We start from the raw sequence: 21,897 nt of genomic DNA on the forward strand, positions 1-21,897 counted from the left end.
TAAGACTGGAAACTAATGTAAGTAAAGTTGGATTACAGGGTGTTCTTATAGCATAAATAATAATAATAATAATATATACCTTTAACATATTTGTTAGACCTGAAGAAGGGAAAAGGGAAATCTTACAATGTACCGTTACATTTTGCATGAAAACCTTTAAGAAGTGACATTATCAGTTGTTCTTCATGGCCCACAGCTTAGCCACAGCAACGTTTCACTACCATCTAATCTGCACTGATGAGTAATGTGGGAATTTTTCCTTTGTGTCTTGTTTGTTTTATTCTTTTCTATTTTGTTCTGGATTAATTTCGCATTGTCATATCATGTTTGCACTGCATGCGTATACATCACCACACTGTGTAATAAAAAAACGTATATTTCTGCAGGTTTCTTATTGTTTCTAACACTAAGTATAAAACTGCCACGATCTGCCTATTGAAGTATTAATACAGGCGTATCGAGTCGAAGCTCTTACCCAAAGCGTTGAACGTGGCCACGTGTTCCCACATGTTACTGGGTTGGTCAGGACGAGGCTGCCACACCAGAGCGTCCACGTCATGTCGGAGGCACAGACAAGGCATCTCTGATGGGTTCACGTCAACTGTGAACAGGTACTGATGGCTGCCTAGATTGACCTGGACAGACACAGAGACAGGAGTTGGGTCAGTTTTGGATTCAGTCAGTCGTCAGGAGGGTCTCCCTCTGTGACACAGATATGTGAGCGGAGGTAGGAAACTTGAAGTGCGATGACCCTGGAGCAGGTTGGGGATCAGAGCCAAGTATAGGGACAGTGATGGATGAACACATTAACCATGTTGGTGATAAAACCTGCCACTTTTTTAGAGGTGAATTCATTGCACCTTGTCTGCTGTATAAAGCAAAGTCAGTGTAATGCAATGACTGAATTATGGGTCCCATCATTCTTCAGGTTAAATAACTCACAAATCAATGATCCATTAACCGATCGAGCGAAACAGAAAATATAAACTGCCTGTGCACACATGGACTTATGAACATGACACTGCAGCTGTTGAATTCTGGGATTTTTAGAAGAACACACTCATTTTTTCAGTTCTGAATCAATAGTTGGAGCCGTAATGCAGGAGGATTGTGGAGTAACAGGGCAGACTTTGTAATACATTAGAGAGAAAAATATAAATAATGTCAGCAATTTTCAAAGAAGCACGTTCAATCAATACAAATCAATGTGTGACCACTCCTGGATCTGTTTTCCATCTTTATTTATTTATTTATTGACCTAGTTGTTTACTGTACACATGTATTTACTGGGGAAAAAAATCTCTTTTTTTACATTTTTTGTTAATGTTGGAGTTTTCTGTATTTTGTATTCTGCATTTATGTTACTGTCCTTTGGTGACTGATGTAAAAAAAAAAAAAAAAGTTGAAAATGTCTAAAGGTTTCTTTCCACCTGCTTTTGAATGTCAATAGATGATGATTCCTGTTTGTAGCTGAAGCTTATTGAACAGCCAATGTATGGATTCACCCACATTCACCTCATTCTGAATGCGCTTCACATAATTGCCTGTGCGCGGCTTGCTGCTGTTCTAGTCTGACTCCATTTGTGTTGGAAATAAAATGACCATCGCTGTGACATAATCGTCATCAACATCTGACTGTTCACACACATCCCACATTCGAAATCAACCCACATCCAGCAAATCCAACTGCCAACATGTCTCAGAGGCCATCAGGCAGCGCTGTCTCCACACATGACTGACAGGCATTGAAAAGTCTGCAGAAACCAGCCCATATGTTGGTGGCTGATGACTGAGCACAATAACATTTAGTTAGCCATCACGCCTCCACACCAAAACTCTTTCTCCTGCCACTTCTGTTTGACTTGGAGCTGGAGACAGACGTTCGCTCATGCTGGAGTCTGTGTGTGTGATGCCAGTGACTGCCCAGGACGTGATTTGTGAGGAATAAAAACAAAGCAAAATAATAAAAAATACGGGAAAAAAAAAAACTGACTCAAATCAGAAGATTGTATTTGTCACAGGAGGCAGCATATTCAAAGTGACTTGATTGATGAGTTCCTCCTGTTGAGTGATGCTAATTATTGAAATTAGCTTACAGAAAAAGTTAGCCCTTAATGGCATAGAGCTGCTAACTTAGTATGAAAACTCCTATTTCCCATAATCCCAGAGTCAACATTTGCAAGATAACAAACAAAAGATATCAAAGGTCAGTTGATCCCAATGAAAACAAAATGTTTCTGATCAGGCAGACAGGGAGACAGCACCTGCTACACACTGACGCACTGGAAGAGGGAGAAAGATGTCTGCGTTGCTCACAATTGCAAATGTCAACAGAAACACTGTCTCAATTACTTTGGATAATCCACAGATGTCACTGTGAAATGTCTTCATAAGGACTGTTTCTCCCTCCTCCTGTTACTCGTGAAGAGGACAAACCTGCTTTAATCTAACCTCTCAAAAACATTTGACTCATTTCAGCTTAAATATAAAAGATGAAACTTTCTAGATGATATTTCAAATACAAAAACACAACAAGGGCGCTGTTTAAAAAGCAGTATCATAAAAATCAATAAGGTGCATTCTGCTGTATATCCAATCCTCCGAACACAGAAAACAGGAGCTGAAACAAAGACATTTTCATCTGAGACCAAAGCAATTCATTTTGAATCTTTAAGTCTCCAATTTAAACACATTGATGCCCAAGAAAGATTTGGACTCAAAGAGAAGCAGTTTCTGATGGAAGAGGAGGCACAGATACAAAGACACTCTCTCACTGACGGGCTTTTATAACTTTAGAACATCTTGTCGTGGCTCTCATAGTATCTCACACCTGAGACATAATAATAGTCTTCACCCTCACTCACACACATCCATGGAGGGTGTGAGCATGTGTGGATGCATACTCTGATATTACTGTTACTGTTCAATAAAGGCATATGGAAGCCAGACACTAATAACTTTAGGCAGCAAACTCAACATGGTGCCACTTTTATTAAGAATCACATTACCTGGAAATATAAAGCTGGAGTCTCAAACAGACCTGCAGGTTAGACTGCAAGATTATTCTGTTTTCCTTCCGTTCAATGCCAGTGACTAAGTATTGTTATCGTATGAGTAATATATGGCTCTACATATGCCTGGCCAGAGTCATGGAAAATGAAGCCATTTCCTCTGATGTTCTGTGGCTTGTTAATGGTCACATTCTAAGAAAGGAAAAATCCAATCATGAGGCTTGTATCTCATTATTTTACAGCACACCTTTTCCAACAGCCCCTGGCCTGCTTACTGTGTCAGTTCGGCACTACGGTGGCTTCAGGTCTTAGCTTATAAGTCAGGGCAATCAAAACTTCTGCAGAAGTAAACAGAGCTAAAACTAACAACGTAATAAAAACAGAAATCTCTATTGTGTTGTGTTTCAGTTGCTTTACAAAACCACTGATGAATGAAGAGGCTTTAATGTACGTGCAGCAAAAAGACTGGATTAACCTTTTGAATCCATCTCACTAATTCCTATGTTACCTGCAAAACTGAGATATGCTACTCAAAACAGGCTGTGGCTTAAAAACCCAAAAAGATAAACTCAGTTCTTATGGGACCAGGAGATTTTTATTAAAGACTGTGACTGTGGACGCCCTGTGCACAGCTCAGGAACCTACTGCATCTTGTGCTGCTGTTATATGTATTTAATTCTTCTTCACTGCAGTACTATTTTCATAAGAGTTTAAATGAGACAAGGGCAAAAGAAATTAATGATCAGACTGAAGTGTGATTTTGTTTCACTTCTTAGCAGATTTCTGTTTGGGATGGGGGATATTTTTGTTCATTTCATCCTTGATTTTTCAGTTAACATTTCCAAGTTATGGCATTTTTCATCTCTGACAGCCAGGAAACAAAAGGAACCATCTTATCAAGTAAACCCACTAGAACCACAGGTCAGTGACAACAGGAGTTCAGGTGGTAGCTGACCCAGCAAATCCCAGACGAACACACTAATGCTGTGTGCTCTTGAACAAAAGCTAGCATGACACCAGCAGCGTGCACTGTTTGTAAGATATTATATACTGTCATGTGCTACAATGAGACTCAGTAGATGCAAGTGCTGAGAATAAATTACTTGAACCTGTCCCTGGTCTAATAAAAGCTTTCTAGTGAATACTCCTTTCTGTTTATCAAAGGCTTTACAGGCTTTGTAGCTGGAGGACAGGAAGTGAGAGGCTGGGATTACGAAAGCAAAAGCAAATGCATCTGTAGACAGAGGCCACATGTCTGAAATGCCATCTCTCTGTCATCACCACCATCATCGCTGCTGTCATGTTCCTGCAAGCTGCTGCTGGTCACGCGCCTTTACAGCGAGAGGACAAGTCGTTTATTTAGACTGAACCTCCCAAGTGTTTTGTTTGACTGCAGAGAAACCAGCTGCATCCAAGCAAACCTTTGATATCATTCAGGCTGATATATAATCAAAAACGTGTCTCACTTTAAATGAAAGAGGAAGAAAACTGACGATTAAAAATGATGTTATTATGTATTTCCCTCAAATATCCGAGGCTCTTTGTGCTCTGCTGTTCCAGGATGTTTACTGGCTTGTGGAGTCACACCTGTCCTGGTTGACAACAACAAAGAAAATACAAGTTTCACACCATGTTTGTATCTTCACACCCTGAAGTCAGTGGTGTGAGGCCAGCAGCACCATCATACACCATCACTTGGGCTGATTCAAACCATCAGTGGGCTCCAACAAAAACTACAAAACAGTCCATTGTTGTAGTTTAACCATTGTGTCAATTAGCTCAATCAGCACCACAGAGGGATGAGCCACACAGTCTGAATGTTAGACGAATATCTGCAAATATAAGAACTAGTCAGATCTACTCTATAACATATGAAATGTACAGTACAGTTCAGGTCTGTCTCAACAATTTGAGAAGAATGATCCGATTACAATTTCAGTTGTGTCTGTCACTACACTACACATTCATTTAGACCATATTCATTTAGAAATGACATTTGTGATATAATTAGCAGTCTGCAGTGTTATTCAGACATTATCTTTGACCAGTTCTGGTAATAATGACAAACTGCCAGCTTCCAATCTCCTCGGACAAGAGCTTCTTCTCAGTAACTCAGCATCTCTTAGATATAACGTCCTATTTCATTTACATTTTGTGCTATAGGTAACCACATGAGACTTATAAGTTTTTGCCAAGATTTTGAAAACTTCTTTTCAAATAACAGTCTCCACAGTAAAGCCTGCAGTTACCAGATGTACAGATACACTTCACTGTAAAAGGTGTTAAAAGGAGATTTGGATTGTGGATGTGACTCAGCCTCCCTCTGAGGGAACACACATAAAAACCATTCTTCGTCTTTGCAGCTGGCATTGAAACCAAGTGAAAAATGAGCCAAATTAACAGAAGGTGCCACAATTTTAACCGGAAGTGTTTTCAGAAAAAAAGGAAAGGTCGACGTGTTTTCTAGTGGGCAGGCGAGCGACTGAAGCATTAAGGTGGAAACAAAGAGGGCTGGAAGTGAAGAATAGAAAAGTATGGCTTCCTGGACGAGATACGGATACACAGAGAGAAAAGTCCACGCCAGCATACACTCACATGTTCACGCATGTGGAACAAATAGACCCAACTGTCCTCCAAAAGCCTGATGGTTTAGGTGCAACCCACCTTATTTGAGGGCAGCAGCTTGGCTGGCTGTACTATTTCCAGAGTAAATGGAGGGAGAAACATTAAAGGCTTTTATTTACATCAGAGCCTGGGCAGAAACATTGTACCTTATCTTCAATGGTCATTATCAGCTTTTCATTACATAATGAAAGGGTTCATTTTTGACTGTTGTGAGAGTTTTGTGAGAGGGGCTTCTTAACCATAAACAGAAATTATTTTGTACAAATAAAACAGAAACCAGTGATGCACACACTGATGGCCACAGATGAATAGAGCTTTTGAAAACTTCAATATATTTGTTTTGGAAAAAGAAAAAGTTGTGCTGATTATTCACTACTTTTAAATCACAGAGGTAAGGCTGTTAGAGTTGCTTCCTGAAACACTTGCGTCAAAGAACTGATGTTTTTGGAAGTATCATTGAATGTGTACAAGTCATTTCCTTAAAAGAAATACAATCTACGCTTCCCTCATAAACGACGAGCCTGTTTTTTCCAAATAAATGACATCTTCTCTTTGAGAGAGATGTGACGTCTATTTTCACCTTGAGGCAAATAATGGGAGAAGGGCAACGTTTCTAGTCGTTCCTCACACACAGACTTCTCTTCCTGTATTTTTTATTTTTGAACAAACCCTCCCAATACTTTAGCGAAGTGGAAAAACAATAAATAACACGGTGCTGAGACTGGGAAGTATTCCAGATGAAATGTTGGCAAATCTGTCATATAATTTCTACTCATTTAAAAACTGAGGTTTCTTACTCCAGTCCCCAGTTAAAAACATGGATCAACATTTACATACAACTAGTTTAATAAAGGAAGAGAAGTCTCTTATGTGTTGACTTGGTGCTATGTCCTGATCTTTTATGCTGAACATTTTCCAACGCGTTTCTTCAGACACGTGACTTTACACATGTAGCACCACAATCATCATCTTATTAAATGTAATCAGTACGTGTTTAAGTATATGCTGAGGATATATGTGTAAACATGGTCATAATGCTGATCGCTGTGCTGATGATGTGTCTTTAACACCAGGACACGTGTACATTACGTGCTCAACACAATACTACAGATTCATGACAGGCCAGATGATGCCAGCTACTTTGTAATTGTGTATATAAATGCAAATCATAGTCGAGTGATGAGGACAGGAGACAGAAATGAAGTGGGTCTGTCTGTTCCTTCCTTACTGAGTCTTTGTGGAGCTCTTTAGTCAAGTGGCTTGTTAAAGGGCAACACTGGCTTTCTGACTGGGGGGGCTGGTATAACGACATGTCTTATAAAGGCAGTGAGCCTCAGGTAGCCAGCAGTGTACTTCAGGGGAATGGACATGGAGGGAGCCAACAGAAATGACTGAAAATGTTAAATATGAGCGCTGAAGCTTGAAGGATTGAAGAATTCAAAGGGTTTGCTCATGAAAAAGGGAGGCGTTACTCACCACCTGAGTGGGCCTGAGCGATTCCCCGTCAAAGTGTGTGAGACTGGAACTGTCTTCTGGGAACCCATCACAGTCCTCTAGCTCCTGAGAGTTACAAGGGGGCTTGTCCCTGTCAGGGTTTCCATTCTGAACAGAAAGGAGAAATACAAAAAACAAGACAGAGGCCATTGTTACACGTTTTGCATTTATTAACATGTAAAATGCTTGATTTGCACTGAGGGTCTCAAGTGGACCCAGATGATACTAATGAATGGCGAGAGCGGCAGAGGAAGTGGCTAAAAATTCTGCCGAACGTGAGACTGAGAGCGACTCTGGAGACGGGAGTGTGATGATGTGTACCAAGACGTCAGGAAGAAAACGACTCAGAGGAGCTGGAGAGGAAAGTGACAGAGACAAGAGGCCACAGAGGACGGAGGGAAGGAAAAAGCTACAAGGATGAACTTGTGGGGGAGGTCATGAGAAAATCTCCTGAGAAAACAGAGTCAAGACAAAACTGTTCTTCATGAAAGTTTTATGGTTTAGGAATATTTTCAACATCATACCACTGACTGATTTAACACAACCAAACACATACACAGTATGTAGATGGTTCCATACTGCCTGAATATCACTTCAAATCTTTTATTGGTGCTTAAATGTGGTTTGTTAGGTATTTCTGTCATTGGAAAACCAGACGTTTTTATTTTGTTTCCAATAATTATTCAGAAACTAAAATAAATCATGCACCATATGATGATTTATATTAATTATTGATTGTGATAGACTTTATCCAGACATCACAAAGTTAATACAAAGTTTGGTAATGTAATAAAGTCTGTTACGGCTCCATAATTTCAGATTAAGGTCCTAATAATAATCTTGAAAAACTCAAACAGTTATTGTCTCTACAAAACTATCCTAATGTCTCCAGCATTTATGGTTTACATTTACGTGATCAATATTTGTGATTCTCCATTATTTATGTTTTTCAAATACCAAACTCTAATGAGGAGAATGCCACTGCTTATCTGCAGATTTTACTTGGAGTTTCATACAAAGTGGTATTTTCATGTGAGACAGTTTGATCAGGACACTTGTTAATGGTGGTGATATTACATGTGAAACCAAAGTGATCAGTGTAATGTAATGATCGTCCTGCCTCACCAGGTCTTCAGAGGTGAGGTGTGTCAGCCTCTCATGGATGAGGGCGGCTTGCTCGTCGCTCATCACGTACTCCCCTCTCCTGTCACCCAGCACCAGCTCCGGCCACATCGGTCCCTCGCTGCGCTTCTGCAGGGTCACCTCCAGGCTGAGGACACATTCGCATACAAATTCATATTCGGCGTGGGTGATCAGCGAGTCATATATATGGAAATGATGAAGCTGAAGCACACAGCATGCAGCGCCAGAAAGCTCACTTCTTCCCGGAAACTGCCTGAGAGCCTGTTTTCATGAACTACAGATACAACCGTGCACTTAGAACAAAAATGATGCAATCAAGCAGTAAACAACCAATCAGAAGCAGTGTGAGGTAAAATGCAGTGTTGTTGAGAAAGGGAAGAGTGAAGAGTTATTCAGGCTGACAGAACTGTGGCTCATCTGGACTTGACAGAAATGACCGTCCTCAGTGACAAGTATCAGTAGATGAGCTGCAGAATTTAAAATCAGACATCTAAGTATGTTACTCTGTACTGAGACAATTCTCTAGTCTTTAGGTTTATTGTACTGCAATTTATATTAAAACTATAATTCAAGCCAATTGTATTAGTTTCAGATGAGCTTGAATTTTGCAGAAAGATGCACACCTCTTCAAGTTTTATTAGTCGACTGACAGAAAATTTGACTGTTTTGATTATTTAAGTGAATATTGGAGCACTGCTCTTCTTACTCTTATATCACAGACGATTGAATACGTTTAACAGATATTTTCAAATATTAATTAATTAGAAAATTAAACGTCAGGTATAAAATAATGAACAAAAAAAAGGTTAATCACAGGCCAACTGTTGAGATCTAAAAGTCTGCCAGAGATTTGAAAGTTTAACATTTCAGATTATGTGCTAGTCATAATCTGCAGCTGTGTAGTTTGTATAATGTTATCTCGTTTTTTTCCCACATGAAATAAGACTAGATTGTGCAACATGAATTTAATACAAGGACAAATGAGGCCTATTCATTACCTCTCAGTGATTCACTAAATTACGAAGATGAATGGTAAATCAGTCTTCATGAAGAATAGTACCACAGTAACAAAAAACTGAATAAATTAGAATAACATTAGATGTTATCACTGTTTTACAAGTTTGCATAGGTGCATGCTGCCCATGTAGATTTAAACTGAAATATTCTTGCAACGTACTGAGCAGATTCAGTCACAGTGCTCCATCTGCAGCTTATTACACGCAAGGAACATAATGAACTACGCTGATGCTTTATCATACTGTCTGATACTGAATCAATCATGTACTCTCCAATGCATTTTAGTCTAGTGAACAGTGGAAAGGCAGAATGCACAGTTTGAACTGCATAACAGCAGGCAGCACCAGATTTGTACTGAATTCTTCAATTATATCAAAGCCAAACAGAAAAAGGACATTACGGTAATTACTTAGCTCCACACGTTTCTACTGTATCATTTATCCTACTAATCATTTTGAAAATAATAACTGTAATAATTGTGTAACCTTTACTGTTATTATTCTGTTATACTGCTGGATGTTATAAAACTGGTCTATATTTGAGTAACAGGGAGAACACATGAAAGAGACACAAAGGGCAGCTTCTTAATTCAGTCACGGACACAGAAGCAGAATGGTCCTCAGCTGTCTGTCTATGGGGAGCAACACCCATTGGTATGGAAAAGCACACTCAACACAAAGGAAGAGTGTTTCTGTTCACATATTCACATTGTAAAAGGCTGTCCAGATGTGTTCTATAGGCATATACCCAGACCACAGACACACAGCTGGATTTCTATCTAAAATATGCATTTTTTACTTGTCATGGTGACATATCAAATCATCCCTATCGTATTTTATTTGGCTACCACAACGTCCTTTGTGTATACTTGGGAAAAATACACTTCATTCCCAGAACGAAGGTGTTATTTTTGTGAGGTATCCACAGCTTCCGATAACATCCTCCAAGGACGCAACATTTATTATTGTTAGATAAGAAGAGATAAGACTAAAGAATACATTAAGAAAAATAAAGCTTAGAGGATAAACACTCCGGTCTGCATCACAATTCATCATCCAAACCACCTTATTTTTAGATTTTTCTTCAAACGCCACAACAATAAGACAACCAGAGCAGGCATATGCTCTCTACCTCTCCCACACAAGAGCCTTTAAATTGATCGAGGATTATGAGAAAACTGCCAAACAGGCTATGTAACATGTTTTTACACTCAATGCACTGGAGGACTCTCACTGAAGGAACAGGAAGCAGAGATGGAGAGCTGATAGGAACAGATGAAAGGTCTTAAAGTGGGGGATGTGACTCAACTCACATTTACAACTGGATTAATAGATCTGATGCTGATGAAAATTATTCAGCCTCCTATGAGCATTTTTTGTTCTATTGTTTGCAACCTCGGATAGACCAGATATTTAAAAATGAAAAATGAGCTGTACTGTGGTTCCACAGTGGTGACAGCTGAAGTTTCCACGCCCAGCTCAGCAATATGCTGCGATAACTGCAGCATATTCTTCAGTGACTTTTTATAAAACACGAACCACGTCATCTGCCAGTCCACAGGCACCGCCCCCGACCACGAGGACACACCTGAAATACCTCAATGTCCCACTGACAGGGAGTTGAACAAGGAGTTGTCCTGAAGGAGTCTGACTAGTTTTTGCTTCAGATTAATTTCTGTAAGGAATGCAGAGTGGGACCTGTTCGACCCTATTACCCTATTTGCTGCTTAGATCATTATTAAATTAATACAATTCAAGTTACTGAGACTGCAAATGTGCTGATAAACACCTGGTGATTCACAGATCGACAGAAACAAAGTGGCATTTACTCATTAAATAACTATTCTGAATGTTCATAAACTACAGATTTAACGCAGTATATCAATGTTTTTGAACAGCAGTAGTAGTTTTCAGTTTAGCGATGCACATTCCTACAATGGCAATGTACTTCTTCTCAGGCAAACCTCTGTGGAACAGTTAAACAATGAACTGAAACTCACTATAAATCTCTGTAAACCTGAATGAAGCTGCAAATTCAGAGTTATTGCACATCTGAAACACCATTACTGTAAAATATTAGTTTTAGCTATTTAGGTCTTCTGCCTCTGCCCGCTCTACAAAAGAAATATCAGCTACAGAAGTGTGTTAAAGAGCTTCCTTTTCTACTCCCTTAGAGTCAGCAGTCCTCCTCCGCTGCTGAAAACAGCCTGGATGAGACCCTGCCTTTTCTTCCTGAGGTGCCTGACACTCAGTCTCACTCAGTCTCAATCTTGCAGGTGAGGTGACCGTTTCCTCGTGTTGCCGATTTATCAGATGAGGCTGAAATCACTTTGGTTCTGGCTGATTATCTGGGAGCTATTTGCCTTAAGAGACCCTACGAGGAGCAACTGACACTGACAACATTGTGACCAGGGTCAGAGAGACATGCAGTAAGGCGGCAATTTAAAGCTCTGACGCTGAGTATAAAACATCCTAGCTACACACCGTCTGATTCAGTGTTGGTAAAAAAAAAAAAAAAAAAAAAAAAAAGAAACCACGAAAATATTCAACCCTGAAAGGCTGCAGGAAATGAGTTCTAGGAAATGAATAAAACCAGGGCTGTTTTTTTTTTTATTAATCCATCCATCGAAAACATTTTTTCATTTCATACATTAGCACCTTTTAAAGACGAATATTTCTTCACAGCATTTTTGTGGCCTCGCTGCATAAATGAAGTCTATTCTCCATTACAGCGTAAGATGTCATGGGTTGGTGGAACTGGAGAACACCATGTTCTACTCCCACGTTGTTCCGAATCATTTCAAAATCCATAAATAACTAAATGTATTTCCAATATATTAAGGAGTTAAATTAAACTAAGAGATACTGCACATGTTAAATATTCCATATACCACTAGATATGAAACTATTTGAGATTCATGAGGTGCAGGCCATTCACAGTGTGTGTGATTGATGGTTTTAATATAAGACTGTCGAGGAATGAGAGTGAACACACAGGAGAATAAACAAAGATGATTTCAGGTGGAAACTGTTCCTTGAAATCAAAGCTTTATGTTTCCCTGTTCACCTCAGTCAAGTATTGCTGTAATGTAGAAGTTGCGAAGTTCCCTGTGTCACACTTTTGCTTTGTGTCTAACAAAAACTAAAAATCAAAGCCAGAAGCAACAACTGTGCACATTTACTTTGCAAACCTTTTGTCGTTCTTGAAGATCCAGGCGCTGGCCTCAGGGTCTACAGATGTGTACAGCTGGCCCTCCAACAAGGGAGGGAAACTCTGAACTCCGATGCTAATGTCATTCGCCGTCAGCCTGAACTGAACCTCCTCTTTGGTGACGCCCTCGGGTACACGCACACACACGGTGATGTCCTCTGCTGTCTGCTGCCAGAAGTAAATGGGATCTGAATTCGAACAGGAGAGAAATGTATGGATGTGAAATTAATGAGAGCACTGCTCCGGCTGTTGAAGTACTGTTGAATATTCAGTGAAACTGCAGAGGACAGACCATTAAAATATCTGCAGTATTACACTGCAACAGAGAAGTAATAGAATGACTTTACTTACTTTTATAAAGCAAACACATTTAGCATTTATTCATTCTGATTTATGATTAAGGTTTTGATTAAAGAGACAAATATGAAAACTCATAACAACACATTCATCTGCTTGGAGTCAAAGTATCAACATGTATTGGATCTCAATTAATAAAACACTTCCCATGTCAATTAACTGACTGGTCAATTTAAAGTTTATGTATAACAATGTATAACAATGCAAAACACGTATAGGTACGACTGAAATCCAGAGTGTTTGTACATAAATATATTGCAGTCCTGGAGAAGCCATGTACTACATGCCTTCCAGTTGTGAAGGTAATAACTTTTTATAATGAGTGCATTAAAACACAACACTGAATTAGTTCCATTGGCATGCAATGCTTCACAAACTTGACAGCTGGATTTCCACTTAAGATGGAACAAATCTGTTCTCACCATTTCCCACGCTGTTCAGAATTATTTTTTGTCCTACTACCATGCCTGTACTGTGTATTACATTATGCTGTTGCACAAACTAATTCGTCACACAAAGAGATGGCTTCTGAATCTTGCCGGCGATGACGAGAACAGATGTACACCCCAAAGCCGACAGAATTTAGCACGACATTTGTTAAAAGCCTTGTTGGAGAATGTACAAACATCAGGCCTTGTGTCCTTTTTTAACCTCTGCCTAACGGTCCACAGATGCTTGACAAAATGACTTTGCCTGCAGAGCCCATCATAATAAATGGAACAAAAAAAGAAACTGTTTTGCAGCCTTGTGCTTGAATCACACTTTCAGGAAGGAGTCACAGGTCGTTCATTGATAAATATTTTCAAAACAAAGCTCCTTTGAATCCTCCTTTTAATGTGTTGCTGATCAGAACAGAGGTGCATACACGATTCTCTTTCAGGCTACAGTTTTCCCCATTCTTCTCAGTTAGTTCCTCAGGTGAAAGGTTTCCTGCTTCCTGAAATGCAGCTGCCAGGTGTTTACAAAGGAGCAGAAAACAGTGACCCCATCGCTCAGTGGTCCAGCTCATTTCACCAGTAGATACAACAGGATAAGAACCCAGACTTATTTCTTAAATACTGCTTAGAAACCACATCCCTAAACCAACACACAGGAGCTGTAGGAGAGATACAGTGGGTACGGAAAGTATTCAGACCCCTTTAAATTTTTCACTCTTTGTGTCATTGCAGCCATTTGCCAAAAACAAAAAAGTTCATTTTATTTCTCATTAATGTACACTCAGCACCCCATCTTGACAGAAAAAAACAGAAATGTAGAAATTTTTGCAAATTTATTAAAAAAGAAAAACTGAAATATCACATGGTCATAAGTATTCAGACCCTGTGCTCAGTATTGAGTAGAAGCACCCTTTGAGCTAGTACAGCCATGAGTCTTCTTGGGAATGATGCAACAAGTTCTTCACACCTGGATTTGGGGATCCTCTGCCATTCTTCCTTGCAGATCCTCTCCAGTTCTGTCAGGTTGGATGGTGAACGTTGGTGGACAGCCATTTTCAGGTCTCTCCACAGATGCTCAATTGGGTTTAGGTCAGGGCTCTGGCTGGGCCAGTCAAGAACGGTCACAGAGTTGTTCCGAAGCCACTCCTTTGTTATTTTAGCTGTGTGCTTAGGGTCATTGTCCTGTTGAAAGGTGAACCTTCGGCCCAGTCTGAGGTCCTGAGCACTCTGGAAGAGGTTTTCTTCCATGATATCTCTGTACTTGGCCACATTCATCTTTCCTTCAATTGCAACCAGTCGTCCTGTCCCTGCAGCTGAAAAACACCCCCACAACATGATGCTCCCACCACCATGTTTCACTGTAGGGATTGTATTGGGCAGGTGATGAGCAGTGCCTGGTTTTCTCCACACATACCGCTTAGAATTAACGCCAAAAAGTTCAATCTTGGTCTCATCAGACCAGAGAATCTTATTTCTCATAGTCTGGGAGTCCTTCATGTGTTTTTTGGCAAACTCTATGCAGGCTTTCATGTGTCTTGCACTGAGGAGAGGCTTCCGTTGGGCCACTCTGCCATAAAGCCCCGACTGGTGGAGGGCTGCAGTGATAGTTGACTTTGTGGAACTTTCTCCCATCTCCCTACTGCATCTCTGGAGCTCAACCCCAGTGATCTTTGGGTTCTTCTTTACCTCTCTCACCAAGGCTCTTCTCCCATGATTGTTCAGTTTGGCTAGACGGCCAGGTCTAGGAAGAGTTCTGGTTGTCCCAAACCTTTTCCATTTGAGGATTATGGAGGCCACTGTGCTATTAGGAACCTTGAGTGCTGCAGAAATTCTTTCGTAACCTTGGCCAGATCTGTGCCTTGCCACAATTCTGTCTCTGAGCTCCTTGGGCAGTTCCTTCGACCTCATGATTCTCATTTGCTCTGACATGCACTGTGAGCTGTAAGGTCTTATATAGACAGGTGTGTGCCTTTCCTAATCAAGTCCAATCAGTTTAATTAAACACAGCTGGACTCCAATGAAGGAGCAGAACCATCTCAAGGAGGATCAGAAGAAATGGACGGCATGTGAGTTAAATATGAGTGTCACTGCAAAGTGTCTGAATACTTATGACCATGTGATATTTCAGTTTTTCTTTTTTAATAAATTTGCAAAAATTTCTACATTTCTGTTTTTTTCTGTCAAGATGGGGTGCTGAGTGTATATTAATGAGAAATAAAATGAACTTTTTTGATTTTGGCAAATGGCTGCAATGACACAAAGAGTGAAAAATTTAAAGGGGTCTGAATACTTTCCGTACCCACTGTAGATTATGCTCCATTTATCCACACTCTCCTGTAAGAGGTTGAAATAAACAGTCGGTCATTTTTTTGCGTTTGTGTGCTACATGCACATTTATCACGCAGCTACTGTGCTAGTTTTAGATCATAGCTACATATTTTGAAATACAGCAAAACTAAAATAAAGAAAAATTAAAAAAAAACAAACAACTGCAGTGCTGTGTTGCATGACTTTTCTTCCATAGATGAATCATCTTACAACCACTCAGAAGTATCTTGTGTGCCCTGACTCCACAGGTTGAGAAAATCTGGTCTCAAATAAAATAAATGAAGTGAAACTACTGTAGCTCCATGTTGACTGAATACCACAGTAAAGTGCTGCTCACACATTTACACACTTATCAGTAACAGGGGACATTTTATTTTAGGTACATTCAGCTCTCAGTATTTTTGCACATTTACTAATTCGTTTATAAAAAAAAAAATTAAAAAAAAAAAAGCCAAGACAAGACATGAAGACAAGCTGATCTTAAAATGTCAGTGTATTTCTCTTTGGAATAATAAAGATATATAAACAGAGCTGTGTGCCAGAAACACCATTTACAGCACTAGATGAGCCTGAACCGGGGCACCGGAGCTGCTCTGTATCAGGTACGACCACGAGGAGCTGAGACAACTTCATTATCACCATTTATTGTCGACTGAATCAACAAAGAAACTAATGAAGAGGAGAGAGGTGGACTGCCAAATCATTCATTGGGTTTCCCAATATTCTTTTAGCCTCTGGATGCTCATCTCTCTCTCTCTCTCCTCTATTTAAACCCGTCTGTTGGACGAACATCTGAGCAGACATATATCAGCCAACCTGCACAGAGCACATGAGAAGTTTCATAAATGCTTTGGCATATATTTGTTTGGAATTCAAGAGTTTTTGGTTTCCTGTGATGAGCTAAATCCTTTTTATTTGGGCACTTTCTCTGTTTATACAACATATATACATATCTGCACCACGTCTCCATCAGAGCAGCATTAAATCGCATCCATCTCTCCTGCCCCTTGTGCATTTCCTCTGCTCATCACTTACAAGCCTCTTTGAAGAAGCATCCTCTCTTGACATCTAATCCACTTCTTCCTCACTAAAAGGAGAAAGGCAGCATGCTGATAAAAGGATTGGCTAGAAAGCTGCCATTATTTTGCTTCTGCACCATCAGCACGCACGCACGCACGCACGCACGCACGCACGCACGCACGCACGCACGCACGCACGCACGCACGCACGCACGCACGCACGCACGCACGCACGCACGCACGCACACACACACACACACACACACACACACACACACACACACACACACACACACACACACACACACACACACACACACACACACACACACACACACACACACACACCTCGCCCTGTCTGGGTCACCAGGGTTTTTTTTTTTTTTTTTAATATCTTTTGAGACCAGAGCTGCTTGTCTGCTCGTCTGGGGTTGTGAGTATAAAAAGATTAGGAAAGGGGATAAAACTAGATGAATGTGAAAGATCGGTTAAGTTCAGACCCTTATTTAATGTAAAATTAAAGAGAGAGAATACAAAAATACAAAATACAAAACACTCAGTCAACAATCTAATGCTGAAACACATCATAATTATTGCTGACAGTATCTTCTCATGAGAAAACAAAAGAGCATTTCTAAAAATGCTATTCCTTCAATTAGATCAAAATATACTATTGGCAGTCATTTTGCAAATGTGCACAACATTTTTTTTTGCTCCAGTCCCTCAAATATGAGCGTATGCTGCTTTTCACACTTGTGGGTTACTATTGTTAAAATAAACTATTTGAAGAAACGAGAGATAACTAACTGCCTTTAATCAAATATATAAATAATATAAGCTAAAATTAATGAATTGCAGGCCTGACTCAAGTCACCCAAAACTCTTATTCTTCCTCTAACTCAACAGAGACTCTACCAGTGTCAGTAAGGAATGAATACTGTTCATCACTATGTTTATGTGCTGTACAGACACAGATCTGACAGATCAGACCGATGTGATTGGGCATATTCTGCTCCTCCACGTTTCTATGACAACAAGCAAACTGTTCATTCTGCGTCTTCAGCTTCAAGCTCTTAAAGGTAAATGAGCAGAAAAAGTGCCTGTTGTTTGATGGAGGATAAGAAGACACAAACTTTCTCTTTATAAATATGATCATTGTTAAACCATGTCAGCACCTTTATCAAAGTCTGAACCATGAAGGGCAGTCAGATGTTCTGCTGTGACATTATGACCTTTTCTAAATTAGATTTGCACTGTGATGCAGAAAACCAGAAATACTAGTGACAGTGAGGTGGAGACCAAATGTTAAAAATATCAGCAATGTACATACATGGAGTTTTAATACAAACTGAAACTAGACTACTGAAGAGGGAAAGTGCCATTAGGTGTTGGTGTATTTCATAATGTAGCAGACAATGTTTAATAAAAAGGCTTCCAGCCGAAAAAATGAATTAAAATGAAATGTTAGCAATAACTGTATGTAGTACAAATAAAATATAACAAGTGTTTAAAGTGTCTAAGTACCTGACGGCTGAAGAGAAAAGCCCTTCTCCTCAGTAATAACTTTCTGGCTGATTTCCCAGCAGTACCTCTGACCCACCTGCCTTTTCCACCTCCATCGGCTCCGGGTCGGGCTGCTCCACAGGACGACCGTCCACATCCGTGAAAACAAACGGTTTCTCCGAGGCCACCATCAGGCCTTTCCCCTGCGGCTCCACTGCTGCGTAGTGAGGCACAGACTTCCCCCTGAGGACCCTCTTCTTCTTCACCTCATATTTCTTCTCCTGAGCTGCATGTGGAAGCAGATGCAATGATACAGGTGTAAAGTAATCTCGTCTTCATTAAACTCTCAGAGAACAACACTGAACTCTTCCACAGTCAGGTCAAATCACTTGTAGCAGGGCAGAGGTTTCACCTCCCTAAAGAAATATCCAGCCCTTTACTCCTTCAATATTCTCACTCTGAACAAAACTAACCTGTCTGTAAAATCCTGCGAATGTGGAATATACGATATAAATGGGGCAGACAAAATACAAGACAGGTCCAACAGACGTAAACTGTCACACCGTAGTAAAAACCAGCTGTTGTCATGTTTCATATGAAATTTAAGCTGTCAAAGTATTTTTATAATCAATCATTGTAAAGTTAGCTTCGAGTGAAGCGAGTTAAATCTGATAATTACTAAGTTTAAAGACATTTAAAATGTAAGACCTGTAGATTTAAGAAGCAGGAACCAGCCGATGTGTTTTTTAATGAATACTGTACCAAAATGAACATGTTCTGTCTAATTGGTGGTCAAGCTCTCTTAATGTCATTTCCATGGGCTTGTAGCATAAAGTTCTTGCCACACTAAATCTCAGATTTTTTTTTCTAAAACTCTTGCCTGCTCTACAAATGACCATAAATTGTTCATTTGATGCTAATTTTAATCATTTTTAAATAATTTTATTTTGCTCCTCTTTCTTCTTCTTAAGTTTAGCTACATGAATAAAATGTGGATATTTATGGGAAAAACCTAAAAACATTCACTGCTCACCACAGACTTTACTTTCTGTGTTTTAGGGAGTGAATGGAATATTCTGAGTGATATTGTTTTTCTCTGAAAAGCTTTTCAGAGGTGACAAACAAAAGCGAGCAGACTCTTTTCAAGCTGCAGTGGAGACAAATTTGACAGCTGCTCCACTGACACTCACATCAAACGAGCGGGCACAGAGACAGGAGAGCACATCATCAGGCCTGTAGCTACTACAGTGCAGCCACTGCACGATAACTTCTATTGTGTTTTCAGAATATTCCACTCTGGCTTTTTGACAATACTGTTCATTAAGGATGCAACAATACACCTAGCCCTCGGTTTTGGATGGCCCAGGCTGTCAAGTGTCTTTGGAAGAGGTTAGGAATTATCTTGCAGATAAATGCAGATAAATGAGTGAAAGGGTATTCTGTAATGTGGATCAAGCATTTTCATAAGGTGATGAAAGCCCACAACTACAAACCCTTGGCAATGAACGCCACCCACTGCCCTCATTATTTCTTTGTCTCTGTCTGAACCAGTGGGGTCTGTGTGGTGGGAGGCATCAGCAAAGGGCTGCTGCTTTTTGGATGATGGTTTTACCTGTTCTGCTGCCCTGCTTTCAGACAGTGATATCACCCCAGATATGTATTCATGCTGCAAGTGTTTCCATTTGAGTAGGTGGCCCATGTAAAACAGTGAGTGCAGGCAGTCTTTTTTTTTGTTGTTGTTTACCATTTTCTCTTCCTCACCATCACATTCAACTCCAACACTGAAATATCCCCACACTAGACTTAGAAGATGGTGGGGCTTCATATTACTGCCTCTTTTCACTGCTGACCATGTTAAAATAAATTGTCAGCTTCCCCTAACGTTAGTGCACAGTGATTGGATATTTACTTGCAGGGGGGTGTTCACAAACATGGAACCACTAAACTTCCAAAAGATTATGCTACAGAAAGCAAAGGCTGCATCTTTAAATCCTACTAAATAAGGAAAGGACTCTCCAAAGGCTGCTTCTGTTTTCTTGTCTATCAAGTCTTTGAATCATTAATCAGGGTCTTTCTTTCTGAGCAAGAGCCAAGAACTCTAATGAAAATCTATCTTGCCAGTGTTTGCTTCACAGTCCACTAATCTCATCTGGGACATAATAATTAAACGCCATTAAAAGCAGCCTATGACTAACTTGCTACTATGGTTTAATTAACAGGGATGTCTGATGTCTACTGGATAGCAAAACAGTAAAAATGCATGAAAGTCAAACAATAAGCTTGAAATTTAGATCCTAATTCAGGCATGATTATGTCTGCCATGCCTGCTCAATTACCAACCAGGTCAGTGTAGCACCCACCTTGTCCTGCGGCGTTGGCCACTGTGATCCACTCCAGAGACACTGAGTATCCGCTTCCTTTGGTTTCCTCTGGATCTTTCAGGATGCGGAGCAGCAGAACCTCCATGGTATGGACTCCAGCCTGGACATGTGAGACGCTGTGGAAGATGATGAAAGGTTCCCCCAGGTCTGCACTGAACAGCGCCTGGAATCAAGAAATAATAGTATTAATGTAATAATCTCAGGTGTTTTCATATGGGTCGATGTCAGACATAGTAAACTAAAAATAACTAGAATAACTAGAAATAAAAATTAACGGTTGTTCCACTGATACCAAGCACATAAAACAACTGGCTGCACATGAAATTGTTAAATCAATCCACAATAAATTACTTTGCATCATTAATTAAATTATTTTTGGTTAAATTTTTCTCTGGATGTCTGTCTGCAACTTACTTTCTTTTAAATATAAAGACATAAAATATTCATTATATACATTAAATAGACTGTAACAGATGGAATGTAGTAAAAACCAAACCACTGAGATTTGTAGAGAAGAAGATGCCAAACTAACAGAATATCCAACGTGTAAACATGATTAAGGGTGATGAGGAAGCTAATGCAGCTGTAGAAGAAGCTTTAATGAAGACCACAGCAGCAATTGCTTGCATTAACACTGGATTTAGAGGGTCTCCACTGTGCCTTAGAAAGGAGAAAATAGTTTCATTCCATTAATAAAATGCTAATTGAAAGTAGTATTTCTACATCAGTGTCTGGTTGAAGAAAGGATGTGATGATGAAAGGCCCAAATTTAATGTGACTGCATAAATATTTCTCTGCTGTGACTCAGTTTATTACAGCTGTTTTTACAACACACACTTATATATACACACACAGACACACACCCACACACACACACACACACACACACACACACACACACACACACACAAAGGGGTGAAAGATGTGATCTGACTTGGCTGGGACCTCTGAGTGCTGAAACACTGGAAGTTACTGACTCAAGGGCTTAAATCATCGTTACAAATTCCACTCTTGAACGTTGCTTTTACAGCCTGCTTGTTCACAGAATGAATGCTCAGGCAGGTTAGCAGGAGAAAGTGCACAAATACTTCCTACTACAAAGTGTGGATAAGCTTGTTAAACACACACTTGCTGTAAGGATTAAATGTATTAAAAATTCTTCTTCTGACTTTGTTTGAGAAATGAATAACAGGATATTTCATGATGCAAAAACACACTTCAATCACTTTAAAACAGGAGTCTTGGCTAACGGCTTTTGGTTAATTATGATACATTTAAGCCTTTAAATGGCCAAATATGCCGTACATATAATGTGTGTGACACTCATCCTAAGCAGCACTGTTATCATATGATTTATTTCCTCAAAAATAAA

The 21,897-nt window shown here is 39.8% G+C and overlaps 1 protein-coding gene across 1 annotated transcript in view; it reads right to left on the reverse strand.

Annotated features, from left to right (window-relative positions):
- nudcd1 (NudC domain containing 1) overlaps positions 1-21,897 on the reverse strand; it is a 28,451-nt gene that overhangs the window by 2,657 nt on the left and 3,897 nt on the right. The window contains exons 4-9 of the mRNA XM_026299474.1: positions 20,505-20,688; positions 18,242-18,430; positions 12,481-12,688; positions 8,256-8,400; positions 7,113-7,238; positions 476-635 (exon numbers count right to left, since the gene is read on the reverse strand). Coding sequence (XP_026155259.1) covers positions 476-635; positions 7,113-7,238; positions 8,256-8,400; positions 12,481-12,688; positions 18,242-18,430; positions 20,505-20,688 — 1,012 coding nt within the window. The remainder of the gene's footprint in view (positions 1-475; positions 636-7,112; positions 7,239-8,255; positions 8,401-12,480; positions 12,689-18,241; positions 18,431-20,504; positions 20,689-21,897) is intronic.

Source organism: Mastacembelus armatus, chromosome 11 (genome assembly GCF_900324485.2).
Source record: "Mastacembelus armatus chromosome 11, fMasArm1.2, whole genome shotgun sequence".
Classification (NCBI taxonomy): Eukaryota; Metazoa; Chordata; class Actinopteri; order Synbranchiformes; family Mastacembelidae; genus Mastacembelus; species Mastacembelus armatus.